Below are 11,937 nucleotides of genomic sequence, written 5' to 3'. Positions count from 1 at the left end.
CCCTCGTCCCTCTTTGTTCTGAGATTGAGGGTACGACCTTCAAGACCATAGATGACAACGCCCTGTTAAATAACATTGCTGGTCTCGCCCTACGGGTAAGTGCATTTGCTGTCAGCTATTTTCCTTAGGTTTTGTTCTTTCGTAGTCTCTAACTTCCTTCATTCATTTTGTAGACAGTTGTCTTGGAGATTGAAAGTGTTCGTAGAGAGTAGAGGCATAAATATATCTATGTGAAGTTGAAGGACAAGTATTTCAAATGTCTTGAGAAGTATCGGGAGCTTCGGTGCCTGCTTCGCGAAGGCGGCGATGTGTGCCAACTGAGGGAGGACTTGAAGGCAAGAGACGAGGAGCTAGTATGGATGGCGGGGAAGTGCAGCATCCTAGAGGGTACGTTGAGGAGCAAGGAGGAAGAGCTTGAGCTTAGCAAGGGGTCGAAGTCCATTGCAGTGATCTCCAAGCTCAGGTAGTCATGTTGCGAGGCCAACTTGAGGAATGTCAGTTTAGGGCGGAAGCTCTTAGTGGTGAGGTCGCTAAGAAGCATGGGGAGCTAGAGAAGGCGGAGTCTGTACGGTCAGAGGCTTTAAGGAAGGCGGAGTCCCTTGAGGTGGTGATCCGGATTCTCCGTTTCGAGCGAGAAAATGATTTAACGAAGGCAAGGCTCAAAGAAGAACGGCTCGATGAAAGGATTGGGGAGTTGGAGAAAGAGACTTCTTGTCTCTACGATCGAGTTGTTGCTCTGGAGGCTGAGAAGGCCGAATTACTTGCATAGCCATCCTGCCCCCACACTTCATATTTTTCCAATGTTCCTCGGGAGTTATATGAGGAGTGGATTCATCCCGAGGCCCAGTTAGATGTCTTTCGAGATTTGCATGCGGCGGGATCCGTTTCTAAGAGTGCCCTTGAAGATGTTCGTGTTAAGGCTCGTGAAGCTCGAGTCGCTTGTGGGCACGATCCCTCTACGCCTAAGGCCGATAAGATGGAGGTTGACTAAGTTATAGACTGGCTTGAGGAGAATGCCTAGTACAATACTGCTTATCCTGAGGGAGAAGGTGGCGATGGCAAGGGGAATCGAGATGGCGAAGTTATTGGCAGTCAGGGTGATGACACCATTGAGAACTAAGTTGGGGCGTTACTGAAGCTCGTGATGGCGACGACCAGTAGTTTTCTTTTGATGTTTTGTGTGTTTTTGCTGGCGTCTTCACGAGCCCTTGTAAACAGTTTTTAAGGATGAAATATCAATGTTGTTCTTTGTGTCTTTTTCCCTTACTGTGGTTTACTTTCTCTACTTGTATGTTTTTTGCTTCTATTGTTTGCTCGTTTCGCTTTTGTCCTACTTTTGTTGAAATATGGTCGAGGGCCGATAGGTGTTTGTTCGAGTGAGGTCGAACATAACCTTTTATTGAATCATGGCCGAGGGCCGGTAGGTGTTTGTTCGAGCAAGGTCGAACATAACCTTTTCATTAAGTCGTGACTAAGGGTCGGTAGGAGTTTGTTCTAGCGGGGTCGAACATAACCTTTTCGTTAAGTCACGGTCGAGGTCCAGTATGTGTTTGTTCAAGCGGGGTTGAACATAACCTTTTATTGAATCACGGTCGAGGGCTGGTAGGTGTTTGTTCGAGCGAGGTCGAACATAACCTTAATACGAAAAATGTGTTCTGATAAGAGTACTCTTCTTATTGCTTTGACATTGTTGCTTTGGTTACATACTTGGAGAAAATTATAGATTTTGGGTGTTGGCTGGCGTTCCAGTCCCAGTCCCAGTCTACCCAGTCCCTGCATTGTTTGACTTGGAGAGTATTGAGAAGTCGAGATATGAAATAGTAACAAGGGTCCTACCCTCGCGTACTTCGATCTAAAGTTCTCCCTTTGCCGCCTCATTAAAAAACTCCTTGAGAAAACCCAAATAGGACAAAACTCAAGTGAGGGAAAAAGAGTACGACTCGGGGGCCCCTTTTTCTCTCAGAAGTTGAAGTATTTGAGGTGGCTGATATTCCAGTTGTTTGGTAGTTGCTTTCTTTCCATTATCTCTAGTTGGAATGAACCCTTGTTTGCTTTGGCTGTGATTTTGTACAGACCATCCCAGTTTGTTCCCAGCTTGCCTTCTCGGGGGTCTTTGCTCACTTGAGTTTTGGCTTTCAGTACGTAGTCCCCGACTTTAAGTGGCCGGAACTTTGCTTTTTTGTTGTAATATCGTTCTGCTTGTTATTTTTGGGCGACCATTCTTATGTACTCCATATCTCTTCGTTCGTCGATTTCGTTAAGTTCCTGCCTTCTGCTATCATCGTTACTCATGCTGCTTTCATGGGAGTACCTTAGGCTTGGTTCTTCGACCTCTACCGGTATTACTGCCTTGGTCCCATAGACCAAAGAGTAGGACGTCTCTCCTGTGCTCGTTGTCAGAGTTGTTCGGTAGGCCCATAATACTTCCATTAGTATTGCCGGCCACAGTCCCTTAGCGTCTTCGAGCTTTTTCTTCATGATGTTTAGTATGGACTTATTGGAGGATTCTGCTTGCCCGTTACCCGCTGCATGATATGGGATTGAGAGTATCCTTTGGATACACCATTTCTCGAAGAATTCTTCGGTTTTCTTTCCTGTGAACTGGGGTCCCTTGTCAAAATCAAATTCTTTGGGTAGGCTGAATAGGCAGATGATGTTTCTCCATATAAAGGTGATTACTTCCTGTTCCTGTATTTGGTTGAATTCTCCTGCTTCCACCCACTTAGAGAAATAGTCAGTTAAAACCAAAAGAAATTGTACATTACCTCGCCCTGCTGGGAGGGGACCCATGATGTCCATTCCTTATTTGATGGGGGAGATGACTGAGTGGAGGTGTTCACCCGCTTGATGAATCATTGGGGCGTACTTTTGGCACTGTTTGCATTTTCTCACGAAGTTTACGACATCCTTTTTCATGGTGGGCCAATAGTATCCCGCTCGTATGAGGCATCTGACCAGTGCTCGATTGCCGGAGTGAGCTCCGCAATGGCCTTCATGGCTTCTTCAAGGATGCGCTGAATTTGGTTCGTGCCCAAACATTTCGCCAGAGGGCTGCCGTAAGTCCTCTTATATAGATCGCTCTGGAGAAGACTGTATCTGGCCGCCAGCATTCTTAGTTTCTTGGCTTTTTTTTTCGCCTGGTAGTGTGCCGTCCTGCAAATATGCGATAATACGATTGCGCCAGTCCCAAGTTAAGTTTATGGTTTTTACCTCGATTTGGTCCAGCGATGAGTTGAGGAGATGAACTATGCTTCGATCTCCGGTCGTTTTGCTTTTGGTAGCTGCGGTCAGTTTGGCGAGGCCATCTACTTCGGCATTCTGTGCACGCGGGATCTGATCGAGCTAGCACTCGTCGAACTCAAGCAATAGCTTGCAGATTTTGGTCTGGTATTTTTGTAACCTTTGTTTCTTGATTTGGAAAGTCCCAGCGACTAGGTTGACTACGAGCTGGGAATCACAATGGAGTTTAACCGTTTCTCCCTATACTTGAGTGCTTGCCTTAATCCTGCAATTACGGCCTCATACTCGGTCTCATTGTTAGTCATATCCAGGCACCTTATGGAATGGCGAATTACTTCACATGTTGGGACCTCGAGTATGAGGCCCAGTATGGACCCTGATGCATTGGATGCGTTGTCAATGTACAGGACTTAGAGGTCTTGTGTTTGGAGGGAAGGTTGGACGTCTTCTCTTTCAACTTCGGGCATTATTTTAGCACTGAAGTCGGCGAGAACTTATGACTTTATCGCCGTTCTTGGCTGGTATGTGATATTGTGCTAGCTTAGCTCGATGGCCCATTTGGCCAGCCTCCCTGACAGCTCGAGTTTATGCAACATGCTCCTCAAGGGAAAGGTTGTGACGACCGAGATGGGGTGGCATTGGAAATAGGTTCTAAGCTTTCGTGAAGCTACAACCAGGGCCAGAGCAAATTTTTTGAGGTGCGAATACCTCGTCTCGGCGTCGAAGAGTGTTTTGCTAATGTAATAGATGGGAGATTGCGTACCTTTGTTTTCGTGGATCAGGACTGTGCTTACCGCTACCTCGAAGATGGCTAGATAGACGAGGAGTTGCTCCCCAGGTTCGGGTTTTGAAAGCAAGGGCGGTGATGATATGTATGCCTTCAGTTCTCGCAGAGCCTGGATGCACTCGGGAGTCCATTCAAGGTCATTATCCTTCTTGAGTACACCAAAAAATTAGTGACATTTATTCGACGACTGTGAGATGAACTTTGATAGGGAGGCGATTCGACCAGTCAGCCTTTGGACTTGCTTTTTGATGTTTAAGAGTTCTAGTATCCCCTGACCTCGATTCCTCTCTACGACACCAAAAAACCCAAAAGTTTTCCAGAGGCTACACCAAACGCACATTTCTCCGGGTTCAGTTTCATTTTGTACCGTCTGAGTATGTCGAGAGTTTCTTTCAAATGATCGATGTGATCCTCTGCCCTCTCGGACTTAACCAACATGTCGTCTATATATACCTCCATGGTCTTACTGAGCTGGTTTTTGAACATATTTGTTACCAATCTTTGATAAGTGGCCATCACGTTCTTTAGTCCAAACGGCATGACCCTATAGCAATACGTCCCTTGGTGGGTGATGAACGTGGTCTTCTCCTGATCATCTTCCTCCATAAAAATTTGGTTATAGCCTGAGTAAGCATCCAAGAAACTTAATAGTTCGTGCCTGGCTGTTGCGTCGATGAGTTGATCGATATGGGGTAATAGGAACGAATCCTTTGGACATGCTTTGTTCAAGTCTGTGAAGTCCACACACATCCACCATTTCCCATTTTTCTTTTTGACCATCACTACGTTGGCGATCCACTTGGGGTATTTCGACTCCCTGATGGAGCCATTCTCTAACAGTTTTTCCACCTCCTCGCGGACTGCATCGTTGATGGTGGAGTTGAATTTACGCCTGACCTGTCTTACTGGGGGTGGAGTGGGTCGACATTTAATTTGTGTGTGGATATTTCCTTTGGGATGCCCGACATATCTGTATGGCTGAAAGCAAACAAATATGCATTAGCTATTAAGAATTGACTGAATTTACCTGGTTCTCGGAGTTTGTAGTCGATATAGGCCTTCTTGCTATGGTCGTTGAGGTCCAATTGAATGGGGTAGAGGTCTTCTATGGTCGAACCTGCATCCTCGATCGTGTCGGGATCCATGATGATGTCCCCGGTCTCATCTTGCTTCGACCTCGACCCTGTTGATAATTATGCCTCTTTTTCTTTGTCGTTTCTCTATTGGGTGGCCATGCTGTCTAAGGCAATGTGGTAGCATTCCTGGAATGTGCGTTGTTCCCCGCGTATGTTGAATATCCCCCATGGTGTTGGGAATTTAATTACTTGGTATAGGCTAGAGGGGATGACTCTCATGGGATGTATCTATGGTCATCTCACTATGGCGTTGTACGCAATGGCCTGGTCCATGATGTGGAATATCGTCTCCGGTGTCACTCCACCGGCCAAGATGAGGAATATAATTTCCCCGAATGTCCGCTCAACTTCATTATTAAAACTGGTTAGCGTGATGCAGCGCGGCACTATCTACTCCTCGAGTCTCATTTGGGTAAGGACTCGGGGATGGAAAATGCATGCGCCACTTTCGTCGTCCACCATGACGCATTTGACATTGGTATCTAAAATGCGTAAAGTAATAACGAGGGCATCATTATGAGGGAAAGTCAAACCGTCAGCATCTGACTCGTCGAAGATGATACTTTCTTCGAGTTCGTCGTACCGTTCGCGGGTGATAGACTGCTTGAGCTTATGAGTGGTGGTGAACTTCACGTTGTTGATAGAGGTGTCATCGCCGCCACCGATGATCATGTTGATAGTACGAGCTAGTGATGGAGGCTTCGGCGGGCCTTGGAGTTCGTGTCCTCTAGCGAAGTTGTTTCTTCCCTTATTGCTTAGCAGCTCCTTGAGGTGCCATTGCCGCAACATGTTTACGACTTCTTATCTGAGGGCGATGCAGTCCTCTGTTTTGTGCCCACATTCTTAGTGGAACTCACAGAGGGCGTTGGATTTTCTGGTGTTCGGGTCTAATCTCATCTTTGACGGCCACTTCACCTTCGTTTCGAGTTTCTCAAGAGTGTAGACTATTTTTGCAGCTGACACACAAAAATTGTGAGCAGATAATAAAGGGGGCATACCTTTTTTGTTCCGGTGAGTCCTTGTCATTGGCCTGGATGGGCCTTCTTCATAGGAGGGGAAATGGCGGTGACTGCCCTAATATATGGTTGATGTCGTTCCATATTAGGTCGCAGAATCGGGTGATCCCTCCTGATGTTGTCTCTTCGTTCCTTTCTGGATTCGGTTTGTACTAATACTAGCCGATGAGTCGGTCCGTTGAGGTCATCTTCATCTGCTCGGACCTCGGCGCAATAAGCATTATGGATTTCATCCCAAGTGTTTGGGGGATATTTCATCAAACGGCTTAGCAGTTTCCTAGTTTCTCTTGAACCATCCCTACTCAGTGCGTTCTGTAAGGCGACGACCGCCATACCTTCGGATACGTTCGGTAGAGTCATCCTTAATCTGTTGAACCGGGCGAGGAAGTTCCTTTCCCAAGGACTGCTTAATAGCGAATATATCATTTACTCTCGCTTTGGCCTTCTTGGCTCCGACATGGGCGATTACAAACTTACCGGCCATTTCATCGAAGTTTTCTATGGAGCGGGCTGGTAGTTGTGAATACCATGTTAATGCTCCTCCTGTAAGGGTTTCGCCAAACTTCTTCAGCAAAATAGAGGACACTTGTTCCTTGGCGGGGTCGTTGCCTTTCACGATGGTGACGTAATGACTCACATAATCCTCAAGATTGGTCGCTCTGTCGTATATCTTGAGGTAGGGTGGCATTTTGAAGGTCTTTGGTATGGCATGCGAGGTTGCGTCATCGCTGTACAACTGTTCTATGAACCTGTCGGCGTCCCTTTTTGGCAGCAACTTAGGAGCGCTCGGTATCTTGTCGATCCGTTCTTGGTATTCTTTCATCTGGTTTCGGAATGCCTTGTTTTCGTTCTCCATTTCTTCCATCCTCTTTAGAATGGCAGCGAGGCCGTTGTCGCCTGCATTGTTAGTAATATTGCGAGTTATACCTATTATTGGAGGGTTTGGTCGGTTGCACTGCTCGTCTGTTTGTTGTATCATGCAGGCTTTTACGGTTTCTGCAGCCATGCCTGGAGCGGGTTTGTTGAGGCCGCTTGCTAGTGTGTCGGTCAACCATGCTTCGAGGAGCTTCTTAGCAGCTGGGGGCGTGCGTCCCTTCTTCTGCGGACGTGGAGGCCCCTTTTCCACTGGGTTTTGTTATGCTGCAATGTAGGGGAGGCGACCTCGCTTGCATAGGGGACGCGTTGGGCGTCGTGTCCTCACATACTGTTTCACAGCTTTCATTGATGACATTCCTGAAGTTGGTTTAGAAGTCACTTGTTATTTTTGTCCTTTCTCCTTGATTACCTGCCATGTAGGGTTTTGCATGCACGAAGAAAGAAGATCTCGGGGGTTTTGACGTTAGTGACTTCCGTTAATTGTAGATCTAGAGGAAACTAAAAATTTAGCTAAGAAATCTCCACAGACGACGCCAGATTGTTTGACCAAAAATAATACTTGATTCAAATAATTAAATTTATATAAATGAGGGTTAATCTTAGCTAATAATAATATCCCTAAGGTAGAGTTCTCGGAAATGCAACAAATACTATGTAGATATATCAGGGTAACAACGGCAACATGCAATAAATATTCCAAAAATCAAAGATAATAATGTAGTATTAAATCTTAATGAATAGCAATAAATGACATTTAAGTAAATAGAATGAATGAGTCACCCAAGAAAGGATGGAATCGGTGAATGTTCTTTCTAACAATGATGAGTGATGGACAGTCCTTTGAATATTTGAGTTATTCTCATATAGTGGAAAAGTATAGACAAGAATCTTAGTGAGAAGATGATGTTTGTATATTTGCAATGAGATCTGATTCTCTTTCTCAAGTCAAAGTGTATTTTTACAAATGAATATCACATGTTCCCTATCATTGTATCTCTTTCCATTTATAGGAAACATGTTCCTAAAACCCCTAATAGAACAAGTGTAGAGAATATTCACTAGAATATTCTCTTTTGTATCCTATCTCGAAACTAGCCGTTACAGCTCTGTTAAGGGTGCTCGACCTCGGCCTCAATGACAACTCCTCGACTTCAGACTTGCTGACTCTTCGACCGCGGCCTTCGCTGATAATTAGATTATTTCGACGCGTGACATCCCAGGAATATTTTACTAATACTATTTTGACTAAAGATGGATTTTGACTCATTCACTCACGACAATTTCTAATAGTAGAAATATCTAATTTATGATAAAGTGAAGTTATTTATCACTAATAACAGCATAGTGAAATAAACCAACTATGCTATTTAGCAGCTTTATGGATGGATCCGACCGGATAGCAATTCCTCAACAGTTACAGCTTACGAAAATTCACATTAAGTTTGTATATCTTCAAAGATCAAGGAAAGTCGATCGCTTTATAACTTTTCTATAACTTGATTCGTACCATATCATACGGCACCAAATTTGATTTCATATTATTGCAAAAAGAGAAAAACGTAACTGGACTTGTAAATATAAATGTCTATAGAGCACCGTTAATAAGTAGGGTAGAATTGATGAAATTTCTCCATCTATAACTAAATATCTCGAATTTGAGTATAAAGAAACTGATACAAAAATGCTTTCTTCTTTGTTGAACCTAATCCAAAACAAATTCAAATTTATAAAACCAGTAATTTTAAACAATAAGGAAATTAAAGTAGGCTCTAAAAGAGCAAAACCAAGAGCAAACATATGGGATTCATGAAAGTATCTGTTGTCAAACGTGGCATTCCGTGGACCATAAATAGTAGGCTTCATATAGACGGGACGGAAAAGAAATAGAAACATCAAACATGGCATTTGGAATGAGCGGTCAGCTTCTTCCGCTGCTTCCCAAAGTCACTGCCAAACACAATTCGCCGACCAATGTAGCAGCTACTACTAAAGTTGAACACCACCAATCCGTAGCAACAGTACCATATTTTTGGTCCAAGGTACTCCCTTTAGCAGTTGCTGTTTCGCTGGTCACTCCCTTGTCTTCTTCGGCGATACCTTTTCTCGACTCCAAATCTTCTTCGCTCGTTCCCACAACCCCATTCTCACAATCCAAGAACTTGCCCACTGGACTCGAAAATGGGTAATTTTCTGCGCTCTCTATTTCCTCATTTTAGCTATCCTAATCAAGTTTATAATAATGTTGTTAATTATCTGTTTTGCACTTTGAGGAAAGTCAAATGGGCACTTAAATCTCTCTCATTGCAGAGTCCGAGTCGGAGTTGTTTGTGTAACTCATGGTAATTAAAGCTACTGTGTTGAATTGTACGACCATCTATCTTAAAGTTTAAATCTTTTAGGTAAGATAGTCACATTACTCACATAATTCAACATGCATATCAAAGCATACTAAGGTTCTGAGTACAGGTCTCACCTCGACCGTCTATCACAATGAATTTCCATATGCTAGTCCCACGTGAGGAGACGTGCTGGAGACAAGTAAATATAAATTTTATATTTCCTAACTGTTTAAATTTTTAGATAAGATTGTCGCACAATTCAAAATGATATTAGATAAGTTAGAGATGGTGCAGGTTTCACAATTACCACTTCATAAATAATCTCAACATGCTAGGGCGAAGAAACAGAAAATTGAAAATACAGTAAATTTTTTTTTATGCAGGGGGTTGGGGTGGGTGGTGCAGGAAAACGAAAAAACAGAAAATTGAAAATACAGTAAAAAATTTTTTTGCTTCATGGGTTGTATTTGGGCTACTTCATGTGTCAGAATGAGCTATAAAAAATAATGGGTTAACTTGGGCGCAGTCCAAATAGACCCATGAGTTAAATGTTGTAGCTCAACCCATTAATCTCTTGGCGGGTTGAATGGGTTTGGGCTCAAATTGACACTCCTATAGAAATCTGTCCCTCCTTAACAGTTCAAGTTTTTTGATGTGGTCGTTCACAATTCAATAAGGAGGCACAGCTAAGTTAATTTTGTCAACTGCTAGAGGTAAAATTTTGTCATTGTCGGCAGCTTAACACACGCATGATCCATTATTCCGTTACGTTGAAGGAGTAGAATCTATAAATGCTGAAGCCTATTGCAGGAAGATAGTCTAGTTGCGAACCTCCTCGGCTAAGAATGTTTACCAAGTATTGGTACTAGTAGTTTGTAGCAGGTACCTCATGTACTCATCCTCAAATATGCTACTGTCACAAAGTCACTTCAATAGACAAGGTATAGATTTTTTGGAATTCACCTAGTCCCTTAATGTCTATAGTGTTATTTCGTAATTCCAATTGTTATTTGAATCTGATTTTTTGTAGTTTTAGATACTGTATTAGGGACCGTCGTGTTAATTTAACTCCATAAGTAAAATATGCGATGCACTCCTTGCCTACTTGGGGATATAATTAATGTTGCTAATTTAGCTTCCAAAAGTACAACCATTCTGTTCTCTTGCATATATAGAATTGAGACAATTATCTAAAGGCAGGCTGCTGAATTAATTAAGGTTTACTTCTTCCATTGGCTTATGGTTTATGCATGTCGCCTGCTATTGCAGAAAAATCAGACCTTGCCCCTCAGTTAATCCGGGGTGTGTGTCGACAAATCCCCAGTCTTCTTCTTCTGCCTTCCCCTGGATGATTCCTCAAAATTCTACTGGCAATGCTATTACGGTAAATAAGATGTAGACTTCCGATAGTCGTTTTGATTTTGTTCGCAATTGTCTATCTGTCTGTTAAATTCTTCATCTGTACGTTGCAGCAATTGCAGGACGCCATTTTGAAGACACAGAAGAATGCAATGATTCAAGTTATTGAAGATATCCCTGATGGTAATCATACTAAAAGAAGATGCATCAAACACTGCACTTTACTCGATCGATATGCAATAGATGCCTGAAATGACTAGATAGATACAGATGAAACTGCAAAAAAGATCACAAAGTGTTCAAATGAAATCAAGATGTATTGAACATTTATTTCATCAAACATTGATTAATTAGAATTTAGGACTGAATAAGAAAAATTCCTGTTTGCTGATGATGGAAACAATTGCATGCAGGAAAATATTTGCAGGCTGAGGTAGATGGAGGATTCGGCAGAGATGTTTTAGAATTTTTGGTGAAAGGAGATTCAGTTGCCTATAGAGCAATGGCCACAAAAGTGACCTATATATACCCATTTACTACAGCATTAGGAGATTCAAAAGGACAAGAAGAAAGAATGAAAAAGATCACAGAAGAGTTGGGCTGGTATGCACCAAGTCTTGACTCAATGGATTAGAACTATGATGTATATAAATATCTACATGCATTAAGTTTTGTAGAACCACTTGTGCACAGCGTAAGTCTTAATCAAAATACTTGTTTTTTTGTCCTGATCATTCAAAAAAAATATTTCTGCTATGTATCCTGGCTGGCACTCCCCTTCGACGGGGAAACAAATTGGACAATCAAGGAGTTTCTTTCCAAGTGTTATGATTTCACTATATTGTTATGTATAGGACTACTAGCAGAGCAATAGTCCATCTTTCCCAGTGTATCAACGAGTTAGTTTCTCTAGCTAAGTTGCTCGGACTCGGTTGTAGTTATCCGATACGGATGCGGATCTAGAGGTTGAATCCTCTATGATCCAAATTTTAAGATTGGGATTATGTATCTAGCTACGGATACGGGTGCGGGGATTTGACTAAAAGTAATTCAAATATCTAAAAATAGAGTTATAAAAATGTTTAAATTATGAGACATTATGTGAAAAATTTATGTGGTACTTGTAGAGAGCAGGAAAAGGACTACAAGTTCAGTAACCATAAAAAGTGAAGAACATTATTAAC

At 42.7% G+C, this 11,937-nt stretch overlaps 1 protein-coding gene across 1 annotated transcript; it reads left to right on the top strand.

Moving 5' to 3' along the window:
* The first annotated feature begins 8,925 nt into the window (after positions 1-8,925).
* Positions 8,926-11,602, top strand: LOC107775352 (thylakoid lumenal 17.9 kDa protein, chloroplastic). Its single transcript, XM_016595080.2, has 4 exons — positions 8,926-9,237; positions 10,664-10,778; positions 10,867-10,936; positions 11,167-11,602. Exons 1-4 carry the CDS (start codon positions 8,954-8,956, stop codon positions 11,385-11,387), a joined length of 690 nt encoding a protein of 229 aa, XP_016450566.1. The 5' UTR covers positions 8,926-8,953; the 3' UTR covers positions 11,388-11,602.
* Positions 11,603-11,937: the final 335 nt, after the last annotated feature.

Source organism: Nicotiana tabacum, chromosome 4 (genome assembly GCF_000715075.1).
Source record: "Nicotiana tabacum cultivar K326 chromosome 4, ASM71507v2, whole genome shotgun sequence".
In the NCBI taxonomy this organism is placed as follows: Eukaryota; Viridiplantae; Streptophyta; class Magnoliopsida; order Solanales; family Solanaceae; genus Nicotiana; species Nicotiana tabacum.
This window is presented reverse-complemented; position numbering and strand designations above follow the sequence as displayed.

Coding starts and splice junctions, on each gene's coding strand:
- LOC107775352 (XM_016595080.2), top strand. CDS start 8,954: ATGGCATTTGGAATGAGCGGTCAGCTTCTTCCGCTGCTTCCCAAAGTC. Junction 9,238..10,663: donor CCCACTGGACTCGAAAATGG/GTAATTTTCTGC, acceptor CTGCTATTGCAG/AAAAATCAGACCTTGCCCCT. Junction 10,779..10,866: donor CTACTGGCAATGCTATTACG/GTAAATAAGATG, acceptor TGTACGTTGCAG/CAATTGCAGGACGCCATTTT.